The sequence below is a fragment of the Diabrotica virgifera genome, chromosome 5 (genome assembly GCF_917563875.1).
Source record: "Diabrotica virgifera virgifera chromosome 5, PGI_DIABVI_V3a".
Taxonomy (NCBI): Eukaryota; Metazoa; Arthropoda; class Insecta; order Coleoptera; family Chrysomelidae; genus Diabrotica; species Diabrotica virgifera.
The window spans coordinates 19313901-19336636 of NC_065447.1; the positions used below are offsets into that span (position 1 = coordinate 19313901).

General features: G+C 34.6%; 1 protein-coding gene across 1 annotated transcript; it reads right to left on the reverse strand.

Annotated features, from left to right (window-relative positions):
- Nucleotides 1–838: 838 nt before the first annotated feature.
- On the reverse strand, nucleotides 839–22704 carry LOC114335012 (amidophosphoribosyltransferase). Its single transcript, XM_028285167.2, has 9 exons — nucleotides 22523–22704; nucleotides 18426–18651; nucleotides 11669–11939; nucleotides 10494–10743; nucleotides 9945–10164; nucleotides 6383–6530; nucleotides 4346–4451; nucleotides 2448–2684; nucleotides 839–1587 (listed from the first exon to the last, which is right to left on the reverse strand). Coding segments are annotated over exons 1-9 (1623 nt in total). The 5' UTR covers nucleotides 22524–22704; the 3' UTR covers nucleotides 839–1423.
- Between the last annotated feature and the right edge of the window lie 32 nt (nucleotides 22705–22736).

The window sequence follows — 22736 nt, forward strand, 5'->3', positions numbered from 1 at the left end:
ATTTTGATTTGTCGGTAGAAAAAAAAAGGAGAATTCGGTAGATCGGTAGAGTTGACAGGTATTCGGTAGCTGTAGCATCACTGTATTTGAGGTAAGTCTGGCCCTCCCTATTATGAATTTCTAGATCCGTGCCTGGTGACATGCATGCGTGATTTAAGGTGATATGTATTGTGTTTTTTTAAAAAACGCATGCGGACTTTTGCCTCCCGCTATCCTACATTATTGAAACCAACTTCGCATAAGGATAAAGAAAAATCATAAATGAGCCCTTTGCATCCACTGCTGTATATAAGCCTCCCCTATTTCCGTCCACTGTCTTCTGTCCTAGGCGCTTAGAATCCAATTAGTAGTCATTATTTTTATATCATCCGTCCATCACGTGAGCGGTCTTCCTCTACTTCTTTTATCGGCTCTTGGTCCCCACTCGAGCAACCTCTTTGTCCATCTCCATTTAAGTTTGGCCACCTGATATACAACATCTGTGACTTCTGTTCTCAATCGTATACCCTATTCCACGAACATACGCCTGTTTTGGATTATTTTGACAACGAATATTTTACTGTGCAAAATAAGAAGAACGAAAGTAAATTGCAAATACCATTGTTGTTTGTTGGAATAATTATTAGCGCCATTTACTTTCGTACTTCTTATGTTGCACAGTAAAATATTTTTGTTATCGAAGTAATCCAAAACAGGCGTATGTTCGTGGAATGGCCCATAGTCCTTCGTTTGTTATATATGGTCCCGCAATGACACACCAATCATTGATCTTACGTTGAGCAATTCTTAGCTTCTTAGCAAAAGAAAATAAAGTTTTCTCATAAAGAAAAATAAAGTGTTAAAAATATAAATATTTATTTAAAAAATAAATATACAAAAACGTATAAATATACAGGAAATAAATTATGTTCTTTTATCAAAAGATTTACAAGGAAACAGACAAAGTGCATTATATAAATTGTTTACATCTTATCTAAACTAATTGTAAAAATTAAAATAACTTATTATATACATATAAATTTTAAGGACGTTTGTGCTAGTTCAATGAAGATATGTCTATTAATTATATATTCAAATCGAATAAAGCCGATTTTCTAATCCATTATATATCTAAAGAGATTCTACATAATATAGAACGTGCGAAACCAAAAATTGTATATTTTTACAAAAAAGTATCTAATAATTAAAAACCGGTATTGAACTATAACAATCATTAATAAATTTATGACATTTTATATGATATACCTATATAGAAATTTGGCAACATTGTTTACGCAGAAGCGCTTGCGCATAATCAAAAATTGTTTAAGTCAAATCATTACTCGATCTTTCCAAATTCGGTATCTTCATGTTAATTATTTACATCCCTAATCATAAATTACTCAACATAAAACCTACAGAGCTTTTGTTTTCACTTTATTCACTACCAGTCATAGTCAGAGTTCGTATTCGGGACACCTCCTGGATAAATTCCGGATAAACATGCAGTGCAGTGTCCTACTTTAGAGTGGGCGTTTTTAGTTTTTATGTCTGATCTCACAGCTTTGATCAAACCTTCCAAAGACAAGTACTCTAAGCTGTCAGCGCCTGGAACAAAAATTTCGTGAGTCCAGTTTATAACAAGTAAATATCAAAAACTAAAAGTTTAACAGATTACTCAGTGAATAGTGACATCTTAATGGTATCAAACTTTAAGCAACTAGGGGATTGCACTAGGTTTGATCATATTCAAAACTATGGGGCTCAAATCCGAGAGAAGGGGACTCCTACACTTACTCCAATACTTGGGCAGTATTTTGAACAACAAAGGAGGGACGGAAGAGGAGGTAAAACAGAGAGTAGGAATAGCTCAAAACGCATTCAATATGCTAAGGAAAATGTGGTCTTCACGTCAGATGACAAGTAAAAACCAAAATAAGATTATAACAGCAACGTGAAGACTGTGCTACTATATGGAGCAGAAACTTGGAAAGTGTCAAGAAAATGTATCGGACAGATGCAGGTTTTCATAAATAAATTCCTAAGTATGATTCTTGACATTTACTGGCCAAACCACATATCAAACGAAGACTTATGGACAAGAACAAACCAGGAACCTATATCTAAGACAATATGCAAAAGGAAATGGAGTTGGATGGGGCACACACTAAGGAGACCTGACACAGACATAGCGAGGCAAGTCCTAGAATACACACCACATGGAAAGAGAAGACCAGGTAGACCCAGAGAAACGTGGAAAAAAGTATTGAGAAAGAAATTAATGGTATTGGGAAAATCTGGGCATAAATAAAGATTAGTGCAAAGGATATGACAGAATGAAGGCAGACAGTTGATACCCTATGCTCCGCATGGAGTGAAGAGGAGTAAGTAGGTAAGTAAGTATTATTATGATCTTCAGGAAATGTACGGCTTTAACTATGCCATTTATAACAAACACATTGACTTACCGACTTTCTTTGCTAGTTCTGATGCGCTTAATTTGTTTGCTATCAATTCTTCTCTGGTAGGAATATTGATTCCCATGTAGCAGGGATATTTTAAGGGTGGACTAGCAACTCTAATATGGACTTCTTTGGCTCCTGCGTTTTTCAATAGTTTGATGATGGGACCGATTGTATTTCCTCTTACGATGGAATCGTCGATTAAGAGAACTTTCTTTCCTTTTACGTTTCCTGCCAAGGCACCTATAAATAAAATGTAAAATTTGTGTGAATATTTGGTACATAATCAATAAAAATTGATGGAACTCATCCAGAATAATGAAACTCATCCAGATTTTCTACCCCGATTTTTTTTAGAGCAAAGCTCATTCACTTTACACAAGATCTAAAACAGCAACTATTTTTAATGGAAAATAAGCCACAATTTTACCAAAAAAATGATTTTATTAACGTTTCGAAGCCCAAATCGGGTTTCGTTGTCAAAATACAAAATACTACTGAAATAAACAAAAATGTTCTTGCTAAGTAAAAAAATTCTTCTAATAATTTATTTAATCTGACTCATTTACATTGGCAATTCAGACGTATATTATACATTTTAAAGTAGAAGACTTTAAAATGATATCGCCAATATTTATGAGTTGCGTTCCTGGGACGACTTTATTAAAAGATTTTTAAAAGAATTTTACTGTCATCGTTGCATTTGGTTGTCTTTTTAAAGACAGATCACATGCTACAATTTTTTTGTGACGGATATTTTTCGAATGAACTATCTTTTAGTAAAGTCGTCCAAGGAACGCAACTCATAAATATTGGCGATATCATTTTAATAAGTCTTTTACTTTAAAATGTATAATATACGTCTGAATTGCTAATATAAATGAGTCAGATTAAATAAATTATTAGAAGAATTTTTTTACTTGGCAACAACATTTTTGTTTATTTTAGTAGTATTTTGTATTTTGACAACGAAATCCGATTTGGGCTTCGAAACGTTAATAAAATCATTTTTTTGGTAAAATTGTGGCTTATTTCCCATTAAAAATAGTTGATTATAAAAATGCCACAAGGAAATAGCTTCAGAACAACATCTAAAACAGCAGTTCAATCAGAGACTCTGCATCGAAAAAAGAAAGACAATGCAGTCCTAGAAAAATTTTTTCCACCTACCTCTACCGAAAGTATACGTTTCCTGGCCTGATTGTAGGGAGCAAAGTCGTACTACAAAGGGTACAAAGATAGTACCCTAGGAAGGAAAAGTAGAAGAGACGTCATGGTATGTCATTGATGAAATAACTTATTGACGCCCTGTACAATATTCTATTAAAATAAACCTTCGCCCTATAAAAACACTAAATTGTTATTTTGATTTAACAATGTTTACATTATTACTTATATTTGACAGTTGACAGTTATACTGTACCTACTTGTTAGTTTTAGTGCTCTAATAAATTTTGTCAGTTGGTTACATAAATAAATTAGTTAAAAATGAAAAAATTACTTGATATTTGAGGAAGGTGGAAAAATCATATGTATAACACGGGAGTAAAGTGCCTTTTTCTCCCTTGTTATACAAATAGCTATTTCCAGACTTTTTTTTTGAAAGATTCCAAATAAGCTCGCAGACCTTCCAATGACTCCCGAAAAGTCATTGCTTGGTGCAGATTTTGGACTGGCGGCATCATTGGTCCATATTAATTTGAGCCATCATCGTCAATCGCGAGCCCTATAGATCAATGATTACCAAATTCTTTTGGTCTAAATTCGATGATACAGACAAGAACGACAAGTGTTTTTAACAGGACAACGTTTCGTGTCACAGCTTATGCCACATTGGACATTTTTGGTAATAATTTAACACTTTCACCTAACAATAAAAACATCTAAATAATTAAGGGACTTACCGAATTTCTTTGCAATACTGAGTTGTCTGAGACGATTACTTGGCTGGATGAAAGATCTTCCTACATATCTATTCTTGCATAAAACTTCTGCGAACCTTATACCACTCTGAAAAAAAAATGAGATAAATATAACAACTTGATTTTTCCAGAATGGCAATATAAGTAGTATAGGAAAAATAATGAGAGTATTATGCATGGCGCCAAGATAAGATGCTACATTAGTGCCTAGATTTTTCTGGAATTGTAAATTTGACTTTATATAAGCGGAAAACCGTGATTAAGAATCAAAAATTTTGTTGTCATGTTGCAGTAAAGTGGTGCATTAATTATTTGTATTATTTTCGTTTCTTCGTCTTTACTATTTTATTAGACATGGATAAAAAATACCACGAAAATTAAAATTTGAATGTTGAAAGACAATTTTAAAGCCACAATGAATTTAAAATACAGTCACGAAGATCTTTTTAGAGCTTATTTTAAAAGAAGAAGGTGTTACAAAGCTTAGGGGAGATTCGGCTAATGGTGCGCGTCGGATAATTGTGCGCATCAATGATTCTAATCTCCTATTTAATAAAATTGCAAAAACTATATTGTCAGGCCATCTAGTAGCAACTGCCATATCTATCTGACACAAACGAACGTGGGGAGATAATTTACCGGTTGGTAGTTATCGTTTACATGTTTTCGCATGGTTTGATATTGTTTGTGTATCTGAGAAAATAAGCGATAACTTTTTTTCTTGACAGAAATATAGTTTAAATAGTACTTATATCCTTTATTTATGTATCATTTTAAACACTGATATAGTTAGTTTTGCTCGATTGTTTTTTGTTTTTATCAAATTTTGTGCTATATGGTGAAGTGTAACGTCGTCTAATGGTGCGCATTGCGCACCATTAGCCGGCAAGGTATATAACGGAATTTTTTACATTCTGTGACTGCGTCATAAAACGCAAACAAGCGTTAAACAACCGTCAAAGTAAAGAAAGGGGCAAAGAGAAAACCACGAAATTGAAAAAAGGTACAAAAAGGAAAATTGTTGAACACAACAGCTCCGAAGTTATTTCAGAAAGTAAACTGTGCCATGATGATGAGCTGGACGATCTCGTGTCAGATCAAAATGACTTATGTGTATTGTGGTGACGGTAGCAAAAAAGACGAGGTATATGGTGCAAGTGTTCGATATATTGTCAATGGTCTCATGCCATGTGTATACGACAGGATAGTCCAGAAAGATATATTTGTGACTCCTGCAATAATTAGATTTTTTTAAAAATATCTATAACTTGGTTTCTTATCTTTTTCCGTATATTTGTTTGTTCCATTAATATTTATGTTCAATAAGCTACATTTTCGAAGGTCATTTATAAGTTATATTATTACGCACAGTTATCCGACATATGCGCACCATTAGCCGAATAGGTCGGGCAATTGTGCGCATTACACTAATTGGAAATTTCGCCTCTCACTCTTTTAAGGCCGCGTCTCACCATCAAATAATTTGATCAAACAGTTTGAGCAAACTTGACGTACTTGAGGAAGTACGTCAAAGTGACGTCACAATTGCAGTTTTTTTGAAATTCTAAAAATCTGTGCTTCACTATCAGTCTAGTTTGATCAAATTTTTTGTATTGAGTTATCTAACTTGTTTGTACTTTATTTAAAATTAAAATTTTTCATTATTATCCACAATGAACACTCAGGATGTGACGTCACTAACTGTCACTTTCAGTTTGCTCAAACCAGTTTGATCAAATTATTTGATGGTGGGACGCGGTCTTTACTGTTCAATCATTCATTAAATGCAGTCCCTACCAATATACCTAAGCCTTTGAGGCATATCTTCAAAAGATTTCTAAACTGAAATGTTTCAAGTTTGTGAAATATCCTGAATTTGCCTTAAGTGCGCACCAATAGCCGACTCTCCCCTATACCTATAGCTGTTTTTGGCTAATGAAATAACTAAACGTGGGTCTTTAATAAATACAAGACAATAAAAATTATTTAAAAATATAAAAACCTAAAAAAGGGTTTTACCTGTCGTGAAAAACCATGAGCTGCTGCATTACCAGATTCTGGAACAGCACTAACAATGTCTGCTTCTACGGGGTGTTCTATAGCCAATTGTCTACCGCATTGCATTCTGACGGCATACACCATCTGACCTTCAAAAATACTGTCGGCTCTAAAACAGAACAGTATGTTATAGATTTAATAATAAAGGTACTGTTCTTCTTCTTCTTCTTCCTTTATTGGGTTATATCCCTCGGGATAATTCGCCCAGCTTACATCAGGGAAATACTCTTGTCTTGCTCTGGGCAATCGAATATTTCCAAATATATATGCTAAAGCCTCAATTTTTTTAAATATAAGTAGAAACATCTTCTTATAGGGCCAGACAGTCCCTACAGGAAAGGCAATATTATAACATAAGGGTTACAACTATTATCGTTTGGAGGTCTAATATCTTTTTATATCTTTATCTTCTTAATTTTTTTAATTCAAAGTTGGGAATTGATTAATTTATAAGTTAAGTTTAGCTAAGTTAAGGAATTTAAGGATCAAGTTAATCCTACGTGGATTAAGGTTGGACATAAGTAGGCAAATTTCAATGGGGGTAGGGATATTTGTTTTAGCTAATTCTTTATATAGGTCAAAATTGGGTGACATATTTATAGGGCACTCAAAAATCAGATGATTCAAGGACCCAACCCGGCCACAGTCACAATATGGGTTGTCTTTTACTCCTATCCTGAATAGGTGAACTGGAGTAGCACAATGACCTGTCCTCATTCTAATAATGGTGGTTATATGTCTTCTGTCTTGGTATGCAAAATTGTGGTACCAGGGGAGTTTATCTATCTGACCTACAATTTTAGAGTAAAATGAATTATTTCGATTTTTTCCCTGTCATTCTTGCTTCCACCGATTCCAGATGGAATGCTTGATGTCTGGTAGAAAGTTGGAATAGTGAAGAGTGATACCAGCAGCTACATTTAAGGTTCTACCTATATTAGCTAGTTTATCAGCCACCATGTTCCCTTTAATATCCCTTTAATAAAGGTACTGTTATTTATTATTTTTCTTCTTCTACTTATTTTTTCTTTTATGTAGGCAGCAAGGGCGCCCATATAAAAATTTTTAGGGGGGGCAGACGTGAAGATGTTGCACATTACATTTTGTATACTTCGAAAAACCATATATAGTTTATAGCACCCGAAAAGCTAGGGGGGCCACGGCCCCCTGCCCATAAGTATGGGCGCCCATGGTAGGCAGTACTGCCTGTTTTTCTTCAACGGTGCCTTTCATTCTGTCCCTAAATTGTCATTCCATCTTTTTCTTGGGCGTCCTATACTTCTTCTGCATAACGGTGACTTGTCCCTGGCTATTCTTACTATCCTTGATTCCTGCTTTTGTGTTGATTCCACTCTTCTTTTCTGTTCTTTGCCCAGGTTTTATATTGTCTACCCCGCATATGCGTCTGATTTCCTCACTTCTTACCCTGTCCTGTAGTCCTTTTCCAGCAATCCTTCTTAATATCTTCATTTCGTTAGTCTCCAGGTGTCTTTGTGTTTTGCTTGTATCTGGTCTTGTTTCGGCCGTGTAAGTCATAACTGGCCTAATTAATAACTGACTTATATATTCGGGCCTTTGTTTCCACTCTTATGCGTTTGTTTTTCAAATTGTGTCGTTTAGGCATCCGGCCGTTCTACTGGCTTTATTTTTTTGGTCTTTTACCTCTTCTTCGATATTGTTGTCGGCTGATAGATTAATTCCCAGGTATTTGAAAGTCATTACTTGTTGTATAATTTGATTGTCTAACTACAATTTGCATCTTATTGGTTCTTTGGCTATTATTTAGCATCTTATTCGGTTCGGTTTGTTCAAAAAAAATGCTCAAACCTTTATATAGTTATTTGAGCTGTTCATTTATAAAGTCTCCCGTTTTATATCGCTAATGCGGCTTTGGGATTATTGCAGGGTAGTCTGCTATCTTTAGGGCCTACGGTATATAAGGAAGGTAACAGTGCCAGCGTTACCCCTGGTTTTACCCAAGGTACTCATTTTATTCAGACTGAGTCGACCTGTAGTCTATGCGGCGCTGGGTTTCGATTCCTGGCCTACCTGCGTGGAAGTCAGACATCTACCGCCTGAGCTATCCGAGCCTCGTTCATTTATATAAAGATCACAGATCACAGATAAAGATTACAGTATGTTCCTGTAAGTTGTATCCATATGGAAAACTTTTTTATTATTAATTTTACGAAAAAAAGTTATTCTTCATAAAAAGCTCTACATGGTCTAAAACCAGAGATTTAACCATCAAATATCAATTTTTTTGAATTTTATACGAGGTATGTCAAAAAGTTTTAATTTCACTTAAGTGAGCGGCCGTGGGTAACGGCATAAACGCTGGCCTCATACGCCAGTAGACGTGGGTTCGATCCCTGCCAAAGACAAACCATTTTCATTTCCAATAATGACACGAGCCGTCTCACCGTGCCTCGGAGAGTACGTTAAGCCGTCGGTCCCCCTGGGCTAGTGTACATCGACACTAGTTACTTGAAACAGGGTTAAAGATGTAATTGGCGCTGGAACTATCCGAAAGGATCTCCCCGGCAAAAATGCCATACGATATTATTATAATTTCACTTAAGAGTAAAGTGGCTTTATTTTTCACAATATTGAAAATTGCTATTATGAAAAGTTGTTTGGAATTAAAAAACTATATTCTAGTATGCAATTACATCCTTCTAATTGAAATTTTTTTTTTTTTGAAAAATTATGGATAAATGACGTTTATGTTCAGTTATTTCAATTCAGATAACTCTTTTATTAATAATTTTACGAAAAAAAGTGATTCTTAGTAAAAAGTTCTGCATGATCTAAAACCCAAAATACAACCATATTATGTCAAATTTTATCAATTTTATACGAGGTATGTCAAAAAATATGAATTTCGCTCAAGACTAAAATACGTTTATTTTTCACAATATCAATAAAAGTTATTCAGAATTAAATACTATGTCTCAGTATGTAATTACATCCTTCTAATTGAAATATTCTGAACTATAAAGGTACTTTAATTTTAATGTAAATTTATCTTTTTTGACATACCTCGTATAAAATTGATAAAATTTGATATAAGATGGTTGTATTTTAGGTTTTAGACCATCCAGAACTTTTTATTAAGAATAACTTTTTTTCGTAAAATTACTAATAAAAGAGTTATCAGAATTGAAATAACTGAAAATAAGGTTGTTATCCATAATTTTTCAAAAAAAAAATTTTCAATTAGAAGGATGTAATTGCATACTAGAATATAGTTTTTAATTCCAAACAACTTTCCATAATACCTAGCAATTTTCAATATTGTGAAAAATAAAGCTACTTTACTCTTGAGTGAAATTCAAACTATTTGACATACCTCGTATAACATTCATAAAATTAGATATCTGATGGTTGAGTCTTGGGTTTTGGACCATGCAGAACTTTTTATTAAGAATAACTTTTTTTCGTAAAGTTAATAATAAAAAAATTTTCCATATGGATACAACTTACAGGGACATACTGTATATGAAGAAAGGTTATACATTACCTGGCAAAATATACATATTCGAAAATACAGAAAGCTTGGGTTTTGTCTTCAGGCCTTGCAACCACATCGATGGTGCGGATACCGTGTCTGGTCATTTCTATTATTTCTCCAGGGAATACTTCACGTACGTATTGTGCTCCAATGGACAAGAATCCACAAGATTCTGAGGATACCACCCATCCCTCTGCCTCTCGGCTGTCATCACATTCTCCATCAAGAGCTGAAACCAGTAAATGCTAAATAAATACATTTCGGTACAGAACAGAACAGACCATAAAATCTTTCGAAAAAAATCAAAAGACTGCTATGTGATTCTTGAAAAAACTCTTAGAACATCAACTGTAAATAAATTGGAGGTCTATGAAATGTGGATATACCGGGGAATCCTCAAAATTTCATGGACATCGCATACCTCAAATTGAAGACAGAGAAGAGTTTGCAATTGTAGTAGCCAACCTCCATCGAGGAGAGGGCACTTTAAAAGAAGAATTCATAGAATACAATTCTCAGCTAACATCATTCAAAAAGCAAGATTCAAAGGTAACTTACGTTCATTAAAAGGTAAAATCTTTCCCAAGCACAGAGGCCTGTTTCCATACGGATCTCTGATAGCATAAATCTTATTTTTCAACATAATTACTAGAGAATAACTTAAAGGTGCTAAATCCATCAAATGCTTTATCCTAGCTGGCCAGTCTGGTTCACCATTGGGCTCACCCTCTGGTGGGTTCAAGCATAGAGCTTGCGTAATCAGTTCGCTGTCTGAGTGGGTGGATAAACCAACACCATGTTCCAATACCTGAAAAAGAGATTTTTTATGAAAAAAGATAAATTTAATTGCAAAATATTTGTTTCGTACATATTTTTTCACTTCAAGCATCAGAACCTGAAAAACCTGATATGAGCCAGGTACTATCCTGACCTGATTCACTTCATCACTTCTTTGTAGTTATTAGGAAAGTTCAAATTATTTGAAAAGAGAAGAAGGTTTACATTAACTCAGACCATTCCCTTGTCCTTTTAGTCATCAAAATCAGTGGCGTCACAGCTCGTTATGAGCCAAAGCGTTCTTCAGAATAATCCTGCTTTCTTTCTGTGTATGTGACCACGTTTCTCCTCCATATGTTAGCCCTTGTGTTCTTAATGTTTTACAGACGTTCACTTTAAGTTTTCTGTGTAGTTTTGAGACTATCTGTCTTCTCAGACCATAACACTTATCTTCGCTGACGTTGTTATATTTAATCATTAGCGAGGCTAGGTATATGAAGTTGCCTACACCTTCCAGTTCTAAATCGTCAATTATTGTTCTTCTAGGTGTCTGATTGCTTGACCTGGTACAAATTTAGAAGCCTTTAACCACCGAAATGCTCCGGCCAAGGACTCTATGGACCTAACTATGATGTCGACGTCATCTGTATATCTGACCACTTATAGAGATTTGTAGAAGGTAATGACATTCGTACTAATCTGAGACTCTCGAATTACTTTTTCTAGAGCAAGGTTAAATAAGAGACACGATAGTCCATCATCCTGTCTTAGTCAATTTTTGCAATGGAAGGGTCTTGAAAGATCGTTTTTACACCTTCTCGTTCTTACATCTCGTTGTTTACACCGACAATCGGTCGGTGTCAACAAGAAAGGGATTAAAGGTTCCGCTCTTAAAGAGTTTCTACTATATTTCTTGCTTATACTATACTCTATACTAGATAATAATAATCACTTACTTGTCTTCTTAAACTATCACAGTTGACTAATTCTCCATTGTGTGCTACGGCAAGTGCTCCGTGCGCAGTATGGACTACAAAAGGTTGGCAGTTGACTTCCTCTGAAGCTGCAGAGGTCGAATATCTGGTGTGGCCGATGCCTACGCTTCCCTTCAATTTTCTTATGGCTTCGTCGTTGAAAATGTTACTGATCATGCCCATACCTTTGACGACGTTGAAGTATTTTGAGCAGCGCCCTTCGCTTGTGACTATACCGGCGGACTCTTGGCCTCTAAAAGCAAGAATATAGGGTTAATGACAAGCAATGTATGAGAGACCCATACAATTACCATATACATTATCAGATGAAGACATATACCTTTGAAAGAGTAGAAAGTTTTTAATATCTCGGAGTGAAAATCACCGCAGAAAACAATATCACGCAAGAGATAAAAAGGAGAATTCAGGTAGCAAGCAGGTGTGTGTAGCCTCCACAAGACTATTAAATCTAAGGGCCTAACACGAACATCAAAAATCAGGGTATATAAAACAGTGATTAGACCGGTGCTCGTGTATGGGTGTGAGATGTGGACGCTGACAAAAGCAATGGAAAGAAAACTCCGGCGTTTGGAAGGAAAAATCCTCAGAAGAATCTTTGGACCTTACCATGACCCGAAAACTAACCAATACCGAATGAGGACAAATGCCGAGGTCAAACAGTAGAGCATGTAGGTATAGAGCTAGCGACGTAGTCCAAGCGATAAAATCCCAACGTCAAGATGGGAGTCTGTGGCTAGGTCATGTTCATAGACTTCCTAATGACCGCTTTACCAAGCTAATCTGGGAGGAAGCCCCGACAGAAAGAAGGTCCTTAGGATGTCTACGAATGCGATGGAGAAATAACGTATGGATAGAGTTAGGAATAATGGGGCTCTCCACCAACCCAAACTAACTCATCATGGACAACCGACAGATGGAAGCGAGTTGTGCAGTCAGCCAAAACCCATCCCGGGTTGTAGTTTTACGGATATATTATCTGATGTAATCTACAAGATGGAGAATACATCAGTGCTTTACATGAAACAAGGTAAATCTTGCCATAAGTAATATACAGTGCGCGCGTTAAGTATGGAAACAGAAAGATATCTGTGTCACCCCGTATGATCATCATTATCATTATGATTGTTGTACAAAACGATAAGTTTTGGCATTACAATCATCATCATCATCAATGATCTCTCACTCTCATTTTCTCCAGATCTTCTTTGACTGCATCTTTTCATATTTTTCTAGACCGTCCTACAGACCTTCTTCCATCTGGCCTTTCCCAGAACTTCTTCTTCTTCACATGCAAATCCACTAATGGATGTTAGCGATCACATTTTTCATTAACTCTTTGTTTCTTGCTTTCTTGCAATGTGTATCAGAGATTGTATGTCGTTAATCCCTGTCCATTGCCTTATGTTTCAGAACCAGGACATTTTCTTGCGTCCTATTCCTCTCTTGCCTTCAATTTTACCCTGGATTAACTGCTGTTTTTCGTTTCGCATGATGTGACCCAAATACGCCGTTTTTTGTTTCTTGATGTTTTCGAAAAGCTGGCGTTCTTGGTTGATTCTTTTAAGGACATCTACATTTGTGACTTTCGCCGTCCATGGTATCTTTAGGATACGGCGATAAAGCCACATTTCGAAGGCTTCTAATCTGTTTATATCCCTCGTTTTGAGTGTCCAGCCCTCTATGCCATATAGCAGCACCGACCACACGTAGCATTTAGTAAACATTAATCTCAGTGTAAGATCGAACTCTCAACAGGTCAGTACACACAGTTTCCCAGAACACTTTGTTTATAGGGCGATTGTCGTTACTGCGTATCACATGCCCTGCCCATCTGAGTCTATTGGCCTTTATATATCTGATTAGATGTTCCTTTCCGAATAGAGACTCTAACTCGTTATTGTATCTTATAACGGTCCGAAGGTTAACGACCACCCTTTAACTTTTTTGTGTTAAGACAATTAACTATATTACGACCCCGGTATAAGCGTTTTGTCTAATAGATTCGTTAAATTCATATTTGTTTATCGAAGAATCGTAAGTTCTCACAAATCTTTCGTATTACGTGATTTATTTTTGATTCTCACGAATAGTCGAATGTATAATCTGTTTCTACTAAGAATGTGACATAATTGTTTTTGAGTGTATCAGCGGTGTTTGCCGAGAGGCTCACCGCCAAAGGCATCAAAGTCATAGATCTTTCAGTAAATTGTTTTTACCGACAGACAGTCGGGGTTCTATTTATTTTAGAGTTGGAATATCGATAAGAGCCTTTGAGTGTGTTTATATAATCTAACAAGTGTTCTTATTGCTGACTTAAGCATTTTCCATGAGAACGGGCCTTTCGCTGTGACTACGTCCAAGTAAGCATTTTTTTGAGAGAAAAATGGGTGAAGTGAAATATTGAGGTCTCTTTGTGTATTTTCATTGATTGGATGAGCTGTTTTGGTATACGCCAAAGGGATTACCCTGGTGCGTAATTAGCAACTTCTTATTGGTTGAGATTTGATTGATTGAGTGTTTTGGATCTGATGTTGGTAGAATGGGAGGTAACTTCTATTTTTTGAAAGAGGGAACCCAAGTTTGAGGAGATCTGTCAAGTCAGTTCCATTAGGGCAGCCATCAAGTTAAGTTTTGTCTGGCAGAGAGAAAGTTGCCGGTGCCTCGGGCCGCCAATATGCGGTTACCGGCAAAGTTAGTAGTGAAGTTCCAGTTAAGTTTTTTGCAATTGTATTGCAGAAATAACTGTGTTTAGTTAGTGTTTACCCCATCATGGCTTAAACAATCTACAGACCACCGCGTTTTCGCCGTTTTAAGCGAACGCGAAATTTTGTACCACTGTTGGTATATCGTTCTTTACAAGCAAGTAGAAGTTTTCTTTTAAAGCACGGAGTTGTTTTCATTTTATTATTTTTGATCCAGTTTAGTGAACTAGATAACAAGAATCTTTTTTAAATATTTTTGTTCGAGTACCTAAGTGCTAATTTATTTAGACAATGCTGAATTTTTCTATATATGTAAATTTTTTTTATGAACTATTGGTTTCATCAAATATGTACTGTTGCTGTATCTATTAATATTATGGAGTGACTTTTGTGGAGTGAAATCGCGTCTTGGACTTAACAATAACCACAGGAAGATTCAAGGACAATGATTACAAGGTATTTTTTATGTAGAACTTTTCTTTCATTTTTTTTTGTTTGGTAATCTCGATCTCAATTTGTAACACCATGAGATCACAGATTCGTAAATTCATTTTTTGTTTTAATAAATAATGTTTTATTTGCTAATTACCATCTTATTTTTTTTTCTCTTTTCCTTCTCTCTTGAATCGTAAGAACAATAAAGAATTTGCTGAGTATAGTAGGTATAGAGTAGACAAGGTAAGTCATCACACCATATTTACTGTAAATTTAAAGTATTTTATATATTTTTTATTTGACTATGTTTTTTTGTTTTATTTTGATTTATCTTTCTTTGCTTTATTTCTATTTTTGTATAATTTTTGGTTCCTTTTAGGTAACCAGTGGCGCCCAATATTTTATTTTATTTTTTTTGACATTCTTATTTTGATTTTTCTATTTATTTTATTTCTAAGCTAATAAGAGTATACTATAACATCCCTTAAGAATCCACAGCAATTAGATCTCTGAGACTTGAGCGACCGTGGCCATGTTCTTCATTGTGTAACATCCCCTTATATGACATATCAACATCTTGTCAAAGTTCTATTCCCTTTTTATGTTTCAATCTGCGCCTCCATTCGTTTGTCACGCTGTCTCTGCAAGGGCCATATATCATTCGAAGGATTTTACGTTCCCACACCAGCAATTTATTTATTTCTCTTTTTGTTAGCGACCATGTTTCGCTTCTATACGCGACTGCTGGTCGTACCTATTATGGTCTTATATATTTGAATTTTTGCACTTCGTGAAAGAAGTTTTGACTTCATTAGATGTTGCATTGCAAAGAAAAATCTGTTTCCTGCCATTATTCGCGTTTCAACTTCTCGCTCTATTTTGTTCTCATTTGTGATTGTAGCTCCTAGATATTTAAATTCTTTAACCACTTTGAAGTTATGATCGTTTAAAGTAATGTTTTGCCTTATTCGCCGTCGTTCTTGTTTTGAGACGACCACGTATTTTGTTTTGTCTTCATTTATTTTTAGACCGATGTTTAATACAGCTTCTTCAAAGCTCGAGAAAATATACGCGAGTATGATTTTTGCTCCCCGAGCAGTTATGTCTGGTTTGATTTTGGATAAATTTTTCGCATGACATATTCTAAGGCCAGGTTAAACAATAAAGGGGTCAACGGATCTCCCCTGTCTCAGTCCAGAATTTACGCAGAAAGCATTTGATATTTTTCTCTCTATTCTAACTTATGCAAAGGAGTTACTTACACAATTTTGTGTTACCGCAGTTAGTTTCTTGGGTACGCCGAGCTCGATCATTGCCTTCCATAATGTTGCACGATTAATTTAATCATAAGCCTGTTTGAAATCTATAAAGATCTGATGCACGTCCTGATTATACTCCCAATACTTTTCAAGCATTTGTTTTATTGTAAATATTTGATGAATGGTCGATCTTCCAGGCCTGAAACCACACTGCGTAGTCACCAAATATTTCTTCGGCATATGGTAGTAATCTTTTTAATAATACCGTTTATACGTAGTGTTGGTCAGTGAGATTCCTCTGTAGTTCATGCCTGATTCCTTTTTTTCCCCATATGATATAGCATATAGCAACAAAATGTTCGTTATGTATATTAGATAATTAGATGGTCCAGTGATTTAAAATTTTATATTTTCGACGTACATATTTGCAACTACAATAGTACTCAACGATAAGCATTACAACACTGATAGATATGTATTTTAATAAGGTTAAATATATGTCGAAATACGAATTTTTGAAATTGTAATTGGAGCTGTTTTGTTTTGAACTAACAATAAACGCAACCAGTGTCATCAGCTCACCCCCGTGACGCAAAAGAGATACGAATTGGTGACATAAACATTTTTGCAATGACTTACAACTTTTTAAATTGCATCATTGGAGTAAGAAGTAAACACTTCCCCACTAGAGTTTATCAGTATGTGTTAATTTATTATTGACAATCTTCCACATTGATGCCATCCGTTCAGCCGTTGATGGAAATATTAATATGGGCCCCCAATATATCAATCAACGGTTCAGGTCATTTTTAGTGTTAGTACGATAATGATATTCTGTATCTCTTTTCATTTTCCGTGGAAAATTTTGGTGTTTGTCAAAATCATCACTGGCGTGTTAATTTTATTGCATAATAGTTTAGATTTCGTTTATTTTTTTATTATTTACACATACAGGATGATTGATTATTGTGATAAAGCTCAGTGGATGCGCTATAACAATTTGTAATACAAATTGTAGGCAACTTTGAGGTTAATAGTACAAAATTAGTTAGAACGTTACAGGGTGTTCGATATCATAGTGGCAAACCAAACTTGGGTATGTTTTTTTAATAGAACACACTGTATTTTATTTTACATGTATTATAAATCTTCTTTACTTCCCCAGCACAACAATATAAAATATGGTCAATATGAGCATTCCAGGTCACGTGACTTTCGACACCGTTGCTGAGGGGCAAAAATTGTGTTTTTGGTGTTATTTTTGCTATTTTCTCGTTTTATTATAAAAAATCTGTGGTTTTAACTACAAAAATTTCAAATATTGGATATAGGACACCCTCGTAGGGGATGCAAAAACCCGGTATAATCAGTAAATCAGTTTTCTTGGCCCATATCGTCGTTCTGTTTACAGTGTATTGTGATTTAAAACATTTCGGTCTTTAAATGCAGCTGGTATTACAAAAAAACTTACTTTATCTCTTTTACCTTTACTGGAATACTTTCAAACTGAACAAAACGCTGGTATTTTAATCATATTCTTAAATTAAACAATGGTTTTCTACACTAGTTTGTTTACAATATTTTGCCCATCAGTGGCTGTCAAATGACGTCACCCTGGAATGGTCTATTATACAGGGTATTCACAAGGTTATAACCAATTTTACGGATCAGACCAAAGAAATAAGATGCCGCATTGAAATTTCACTGCCAATTTTTAACAGAAAGAATGAGAAAACTTTTCTCTAATCGCAATATCAATATAACGCACCGGATAAGAATGCTTCGGTGTTATATTGTATCCACCTTTTTGCATTAGACTATGGTTGAGGCTTGGACAATGAAACAATCCAACATTAAAAACCTAGATACATTCGAACTGTGTTGTTACCAACGTATTCTGAAAATATCATAAATGGATCGCAAAACAAACTCACAAGTTCTCGAACAAAACTAGGAAAATAATGCGAAGTTTTAAATCAGGCAGTTGGAACACTAGGGGTACGTGAAGAGTTATGATAGGTAAAAAATAAGAACTATTAAAGAATATAACTAATGCAGGGCAAAATTAAAGGCAGAAGAAACGTAGAAGGAGGAAAAATCTCGTGGCTAGTCAATCTGAGTGAATGCTTTGGATGCAGTTCAATTGAACTATTCAGGTGCGTAACCAATAAAATCGAGAAGACTTCACAATAATGGTGATCGCAAACGTCGGATAATTCTGATATGGCACGTGAAGAAGAAGAACCAATAAAATTATAATCGCCAGAATGATTTTCAATCTCCGATAGGGGCGGAACTTGAAGAAGAGTCTTGTACACTTACCTGTGTTGTAATGCAACCAATCCCCAGCAAATGATTTGCGAAATCTCTAGATTCGTAGGCCACTCCCCACATCCTATGGCACCAAAAACTCCGCATTCGTGAGTTAATCCAGAAGTTACACGTCCTCTTCCCTTTCTTTTACTCATTCCTACACTTTCCAATGCGCACGCCAAATCATCTTCTTCGTCCTTGTGTTCAAATCCGCAGGGTTTTTTATCCTCTGACACTAAAAATGTATGTAATTAAGCAATGGTTGTTTAATATCAAAGAGGAAAAGGCAAAGAAGAAAAAAAGAACAAAGAAAATATTACACTGGAAGCCGATAAGAAGACAAAAAAAAGGAAGGTCGAGAACGAGATGGTTGGATGACGTGGAAGATGATCTGTAAACTATGAATGGAAGACAATGGAGAAGAAGGCACCATAAGAGGGGTCTGAATGAAAGAACATAGCCAGATAGGCAAAGACTCATCTATGCGATTATGATTCAAAAAGAAGAAGAATAAGGTAAAGGAGAAAGGCTAAATACAATAATTGGATAAAGGAATTTACAACCAGTAAAATTACAGAGTTTACTCTATGAAGATGATATTGTATTGTTAGCGAACAATAAAAATAAAATGCAAAGGCTAGTGAATTCGTGGACTGAAGAAATACTAATAATGAAAATGGAGGTGAATATAAATAAAACAAAAACGATGATAATTACATCAAAAGGAAGACCAAACCAATAAGGATCTTAAATGCAATGGAATACTATTAGACGAAATAACAACGTACGGATATCTGGCATTGTGACCGATGATATCAAAATAGATGCGGAAATAACAAATAGAGGAAATAAATCTACACGATTATACACTTAGTACACAATTAAATAACAATATCTATCTACTAGGGCACAAAGATGTAAAAATTGAAGTCAAGAGAGAAGTCAAAATTGAATAATAATGCCAATAATAACGTACACAAGCGAAAAATAGACAATTCATAAAAAACATGAATAAAAAATTAACGCAATCAAACATTTTAGAAAAATGTGCGGGAAAACAGAATAGGACAGGATAATAAATGAAGATATCAGACAAATGACAAAGAGAAACCTATTACTGAGTACATTAAGAATAAGCAAATGTTGTGGTTCGGACATATTAATAGAATGAAACCAGAAATAATTAGGTAGGTACAATAGGGTGGGGCGAAAATAAAGAAGACATTTTTTTACAAATTGATATGTCCTATATGCGGGAAAGTGGTTAGATATTATTGCAAAACGTTACCAAAAATTTGGGATTTATAGAAAAATATCTTCCGGTCCCCCCGGACTTTAAAAATTTACAAATTAAAAAAAATATTGAAAAAAAACATAATTTTTTTTATTTAATATTAATGTTGTTTTTGCTTGTTTACAACTCAGAACTTACTACAATATAGTTTATTTAATTATTTACTGTAAAGTTTGAAAAAAATCGGATTTTGTTTCAAACTTAGGTAATACTTGTCTTGACAAAACTCGATTTCTTATGAATCCATCTCTTGCTTCAGCTCCACAAACCAATAATGATGCTTCTGTCTCTAGTTTGACACATCTTTTCACTGCTTGCGAATGACAAGGAAATTTAGGAATTTCAAATTTATTTGAAGTAGTGTCATCAATTATTTTTCTAAGTTCATTTGTTGACAATTGTATTACTATTGGTGCTTCTGATATTACACTAGTTTGCCAATTAATTAAGTCAAAATACTCTTTGGCTCCAAAATTTATAGTTGAAATTTTAAACTGGCGAATTTCTTTGGTTTCTTGGCCATTCCTAGACTTTAATATGCGCTTCAAACCTAGCTCTCGGATGTGGGGTCGTTTATCACCCAACATGGCTACAAAAAAATTATTCTCTGGATGTGCAAAATATCCATTGCCTTGAATGATTTTGTTCACTATTTTCTTTAGTTTTAGTGATAAATATTGCGAGCATTGAATCATATTAAATAAATGAATTGACCCATATTTAACTTCCGGCTTTACTTGGATTTAAAACCAAGTGGGAACATACACATTTTGCAGAGAAGTTGCCAAAATATTCAAATTGGTAGTCGGATTTAAAGTTCCTACATAAAGTCGTAGTATTCTGTTTGCTGTTGTAATCCACCTCGAATGTGCCATCTTTCCCGGTTGTCGATATTTTAAGCTCTCTGATACGGTACAAATATTTTTGGTCTGTACTTAATATATCAATATCTACTTCAGGAAGTTCACTTTGAATTTTTCGAAATTCAAAAACAGGTAGGGTTTCACAAGTTTCTAAAAGCTTTCTTATTTCACCCGAAAATCCGGTAGGTCCTGCGGTTTCTCCATCTAAATAATTCATAAAATGTCGTAATGACAGCTCGTTTCCATGTAAAAGACAAATGAACCACTGTAGTGGTTTCTTAAGGTGATACAGTAGCGATCAACAGGTAGCCAAAACGCGTTCCAAGATTGCGGCTGTAATTTTGAATATTTTTTCGAGATATTTGGCACACGTATTCGTAATATAATAAACAATGGCGGTACAGAGCCCAATTTGAAAAATATATTAATATGTGGAAATTGCTCTGTAATTAAATACAATATTAAAAAAACGAGCCTGTACCGCCATTAAGAAGAACAAAAAAATACACTTTCTTCAAATAAACTTTTTTCTCCGATGCCTAGATTTTGTGTCATTTTGGAACTACTAATGAAATAAAAAATTTTAGTAGTTCCAAAATGACACAAAATCTAGGGATCGGATAAAAAAGTTTATTTGAAGAAAGAGTATTTTTTTGTTCTTCTTAATGGCGGTACAGGCTCGTTTTTTTAATATTGTATTTAATTACAGAGTAATTTCCACGTATTAATATATTTTTCAAATTGGGCTCTGTACCGCCATTTTTTATTATATTACAAATACGTGTGCCAAATATCTCGAAAAAATATTTAAAATTACAGCCGCAATCTTGGAACGCGTTTACGCTACCTGTTGATCGCTACTGTTTCCTCTTAATTTGGAGTTCTAATTAGCGAATTGCACCATTGTGAACTCCAGTATTTACCGCTGTTCCGTCGCATCCAATTACAACCAAAGTAGAAAAGTCACATTTCGATTTTAAGAAATTGAATAAATTGTCTGCAATATTTTTTGCTGAACCAGATTGTAAAGTAAGATATACAAAATACTCAGAGGTTGGTTCTGAAACTAACACAATATTCTTGGTTCTTGGTAACTATGGTTCTTCGGTAATCAACTATTCCAAATAAGAAATAAGCCACAATTTAACTAAAAAAATTATTTTAATTTTAATTCACGAGAATTTTACTGTCACCGTTGCATTTGGTGGTCTTTTTAAAGACAGATCACATGCTATGTTTTTTTTGTGACGGATAGTCTTAAGTTGGGGTTGATTTCATGTAATCGAATGAACTATCTTTCAGTAAAGTCGTCCCAGAAACGCAACTCATAAATATTGGCAATATCATTTTAAAGTGTTCTACTTTAAAATGTATAATATATGTCTGAATTGCCGATATAAATGACTCAGATTAAATAAATTATAGAAGAATTTTTTTACTAAGCAAAAGAAAGCGTCTATTCACAAATGTGGGTGGGGGCACCACTAAATAACATCCGATTGAGCAAAGATTTAAAAAAAGTTAAGGTTATACCAGACCACTTTTCCGCATATAGGCAAATTATTATTTGAAAATCGATTTTTTTCGCTCCACCCTAAGGTACAGGGCAAATATTAGAGTAGCAAAGTAGAACCAGCTAAGTAGAAGGAGAAGGGTTAGACCCAGAAGGAAATAAATAGATCAAATCGAAGAAATAGAAAGGAATAATCGAAAAATAAGTATTGAATAATTAAGACGGTGGTCAAAAATAGAAACGCATGGAAAAATGGGTAAAGGAAGAACCAGAATCCCAGTCCGACGCCTGAAAGGGCAAAAGGATATGAGAAGAAAAAAATAGGGAAAATACTTGATAAGTCTTCCTACATAGGCAAGAAAGTACCTATATAAGATAAGAGAAGAAAAATAGAAAAATAAAAAAGTTAGATTTATAGTGTTATGGTTTTACTTACTTTTTTAAATTTAAAAACTAACTATATCAATTGGAATTATAACAACTTTTGAAAAGCACAACTTTCTTTCAGTTTTATATTAGCACATGTCTTGCGCTTTATCTCATTACCCCTTCCAAGCAAAAACCTTAATATCTCCTCCTTACGTCACACTAGCCACGACCAGTAACAGCCACTTGTTGATTTCAAATTGAAAATAAATTGTAAAAATTGT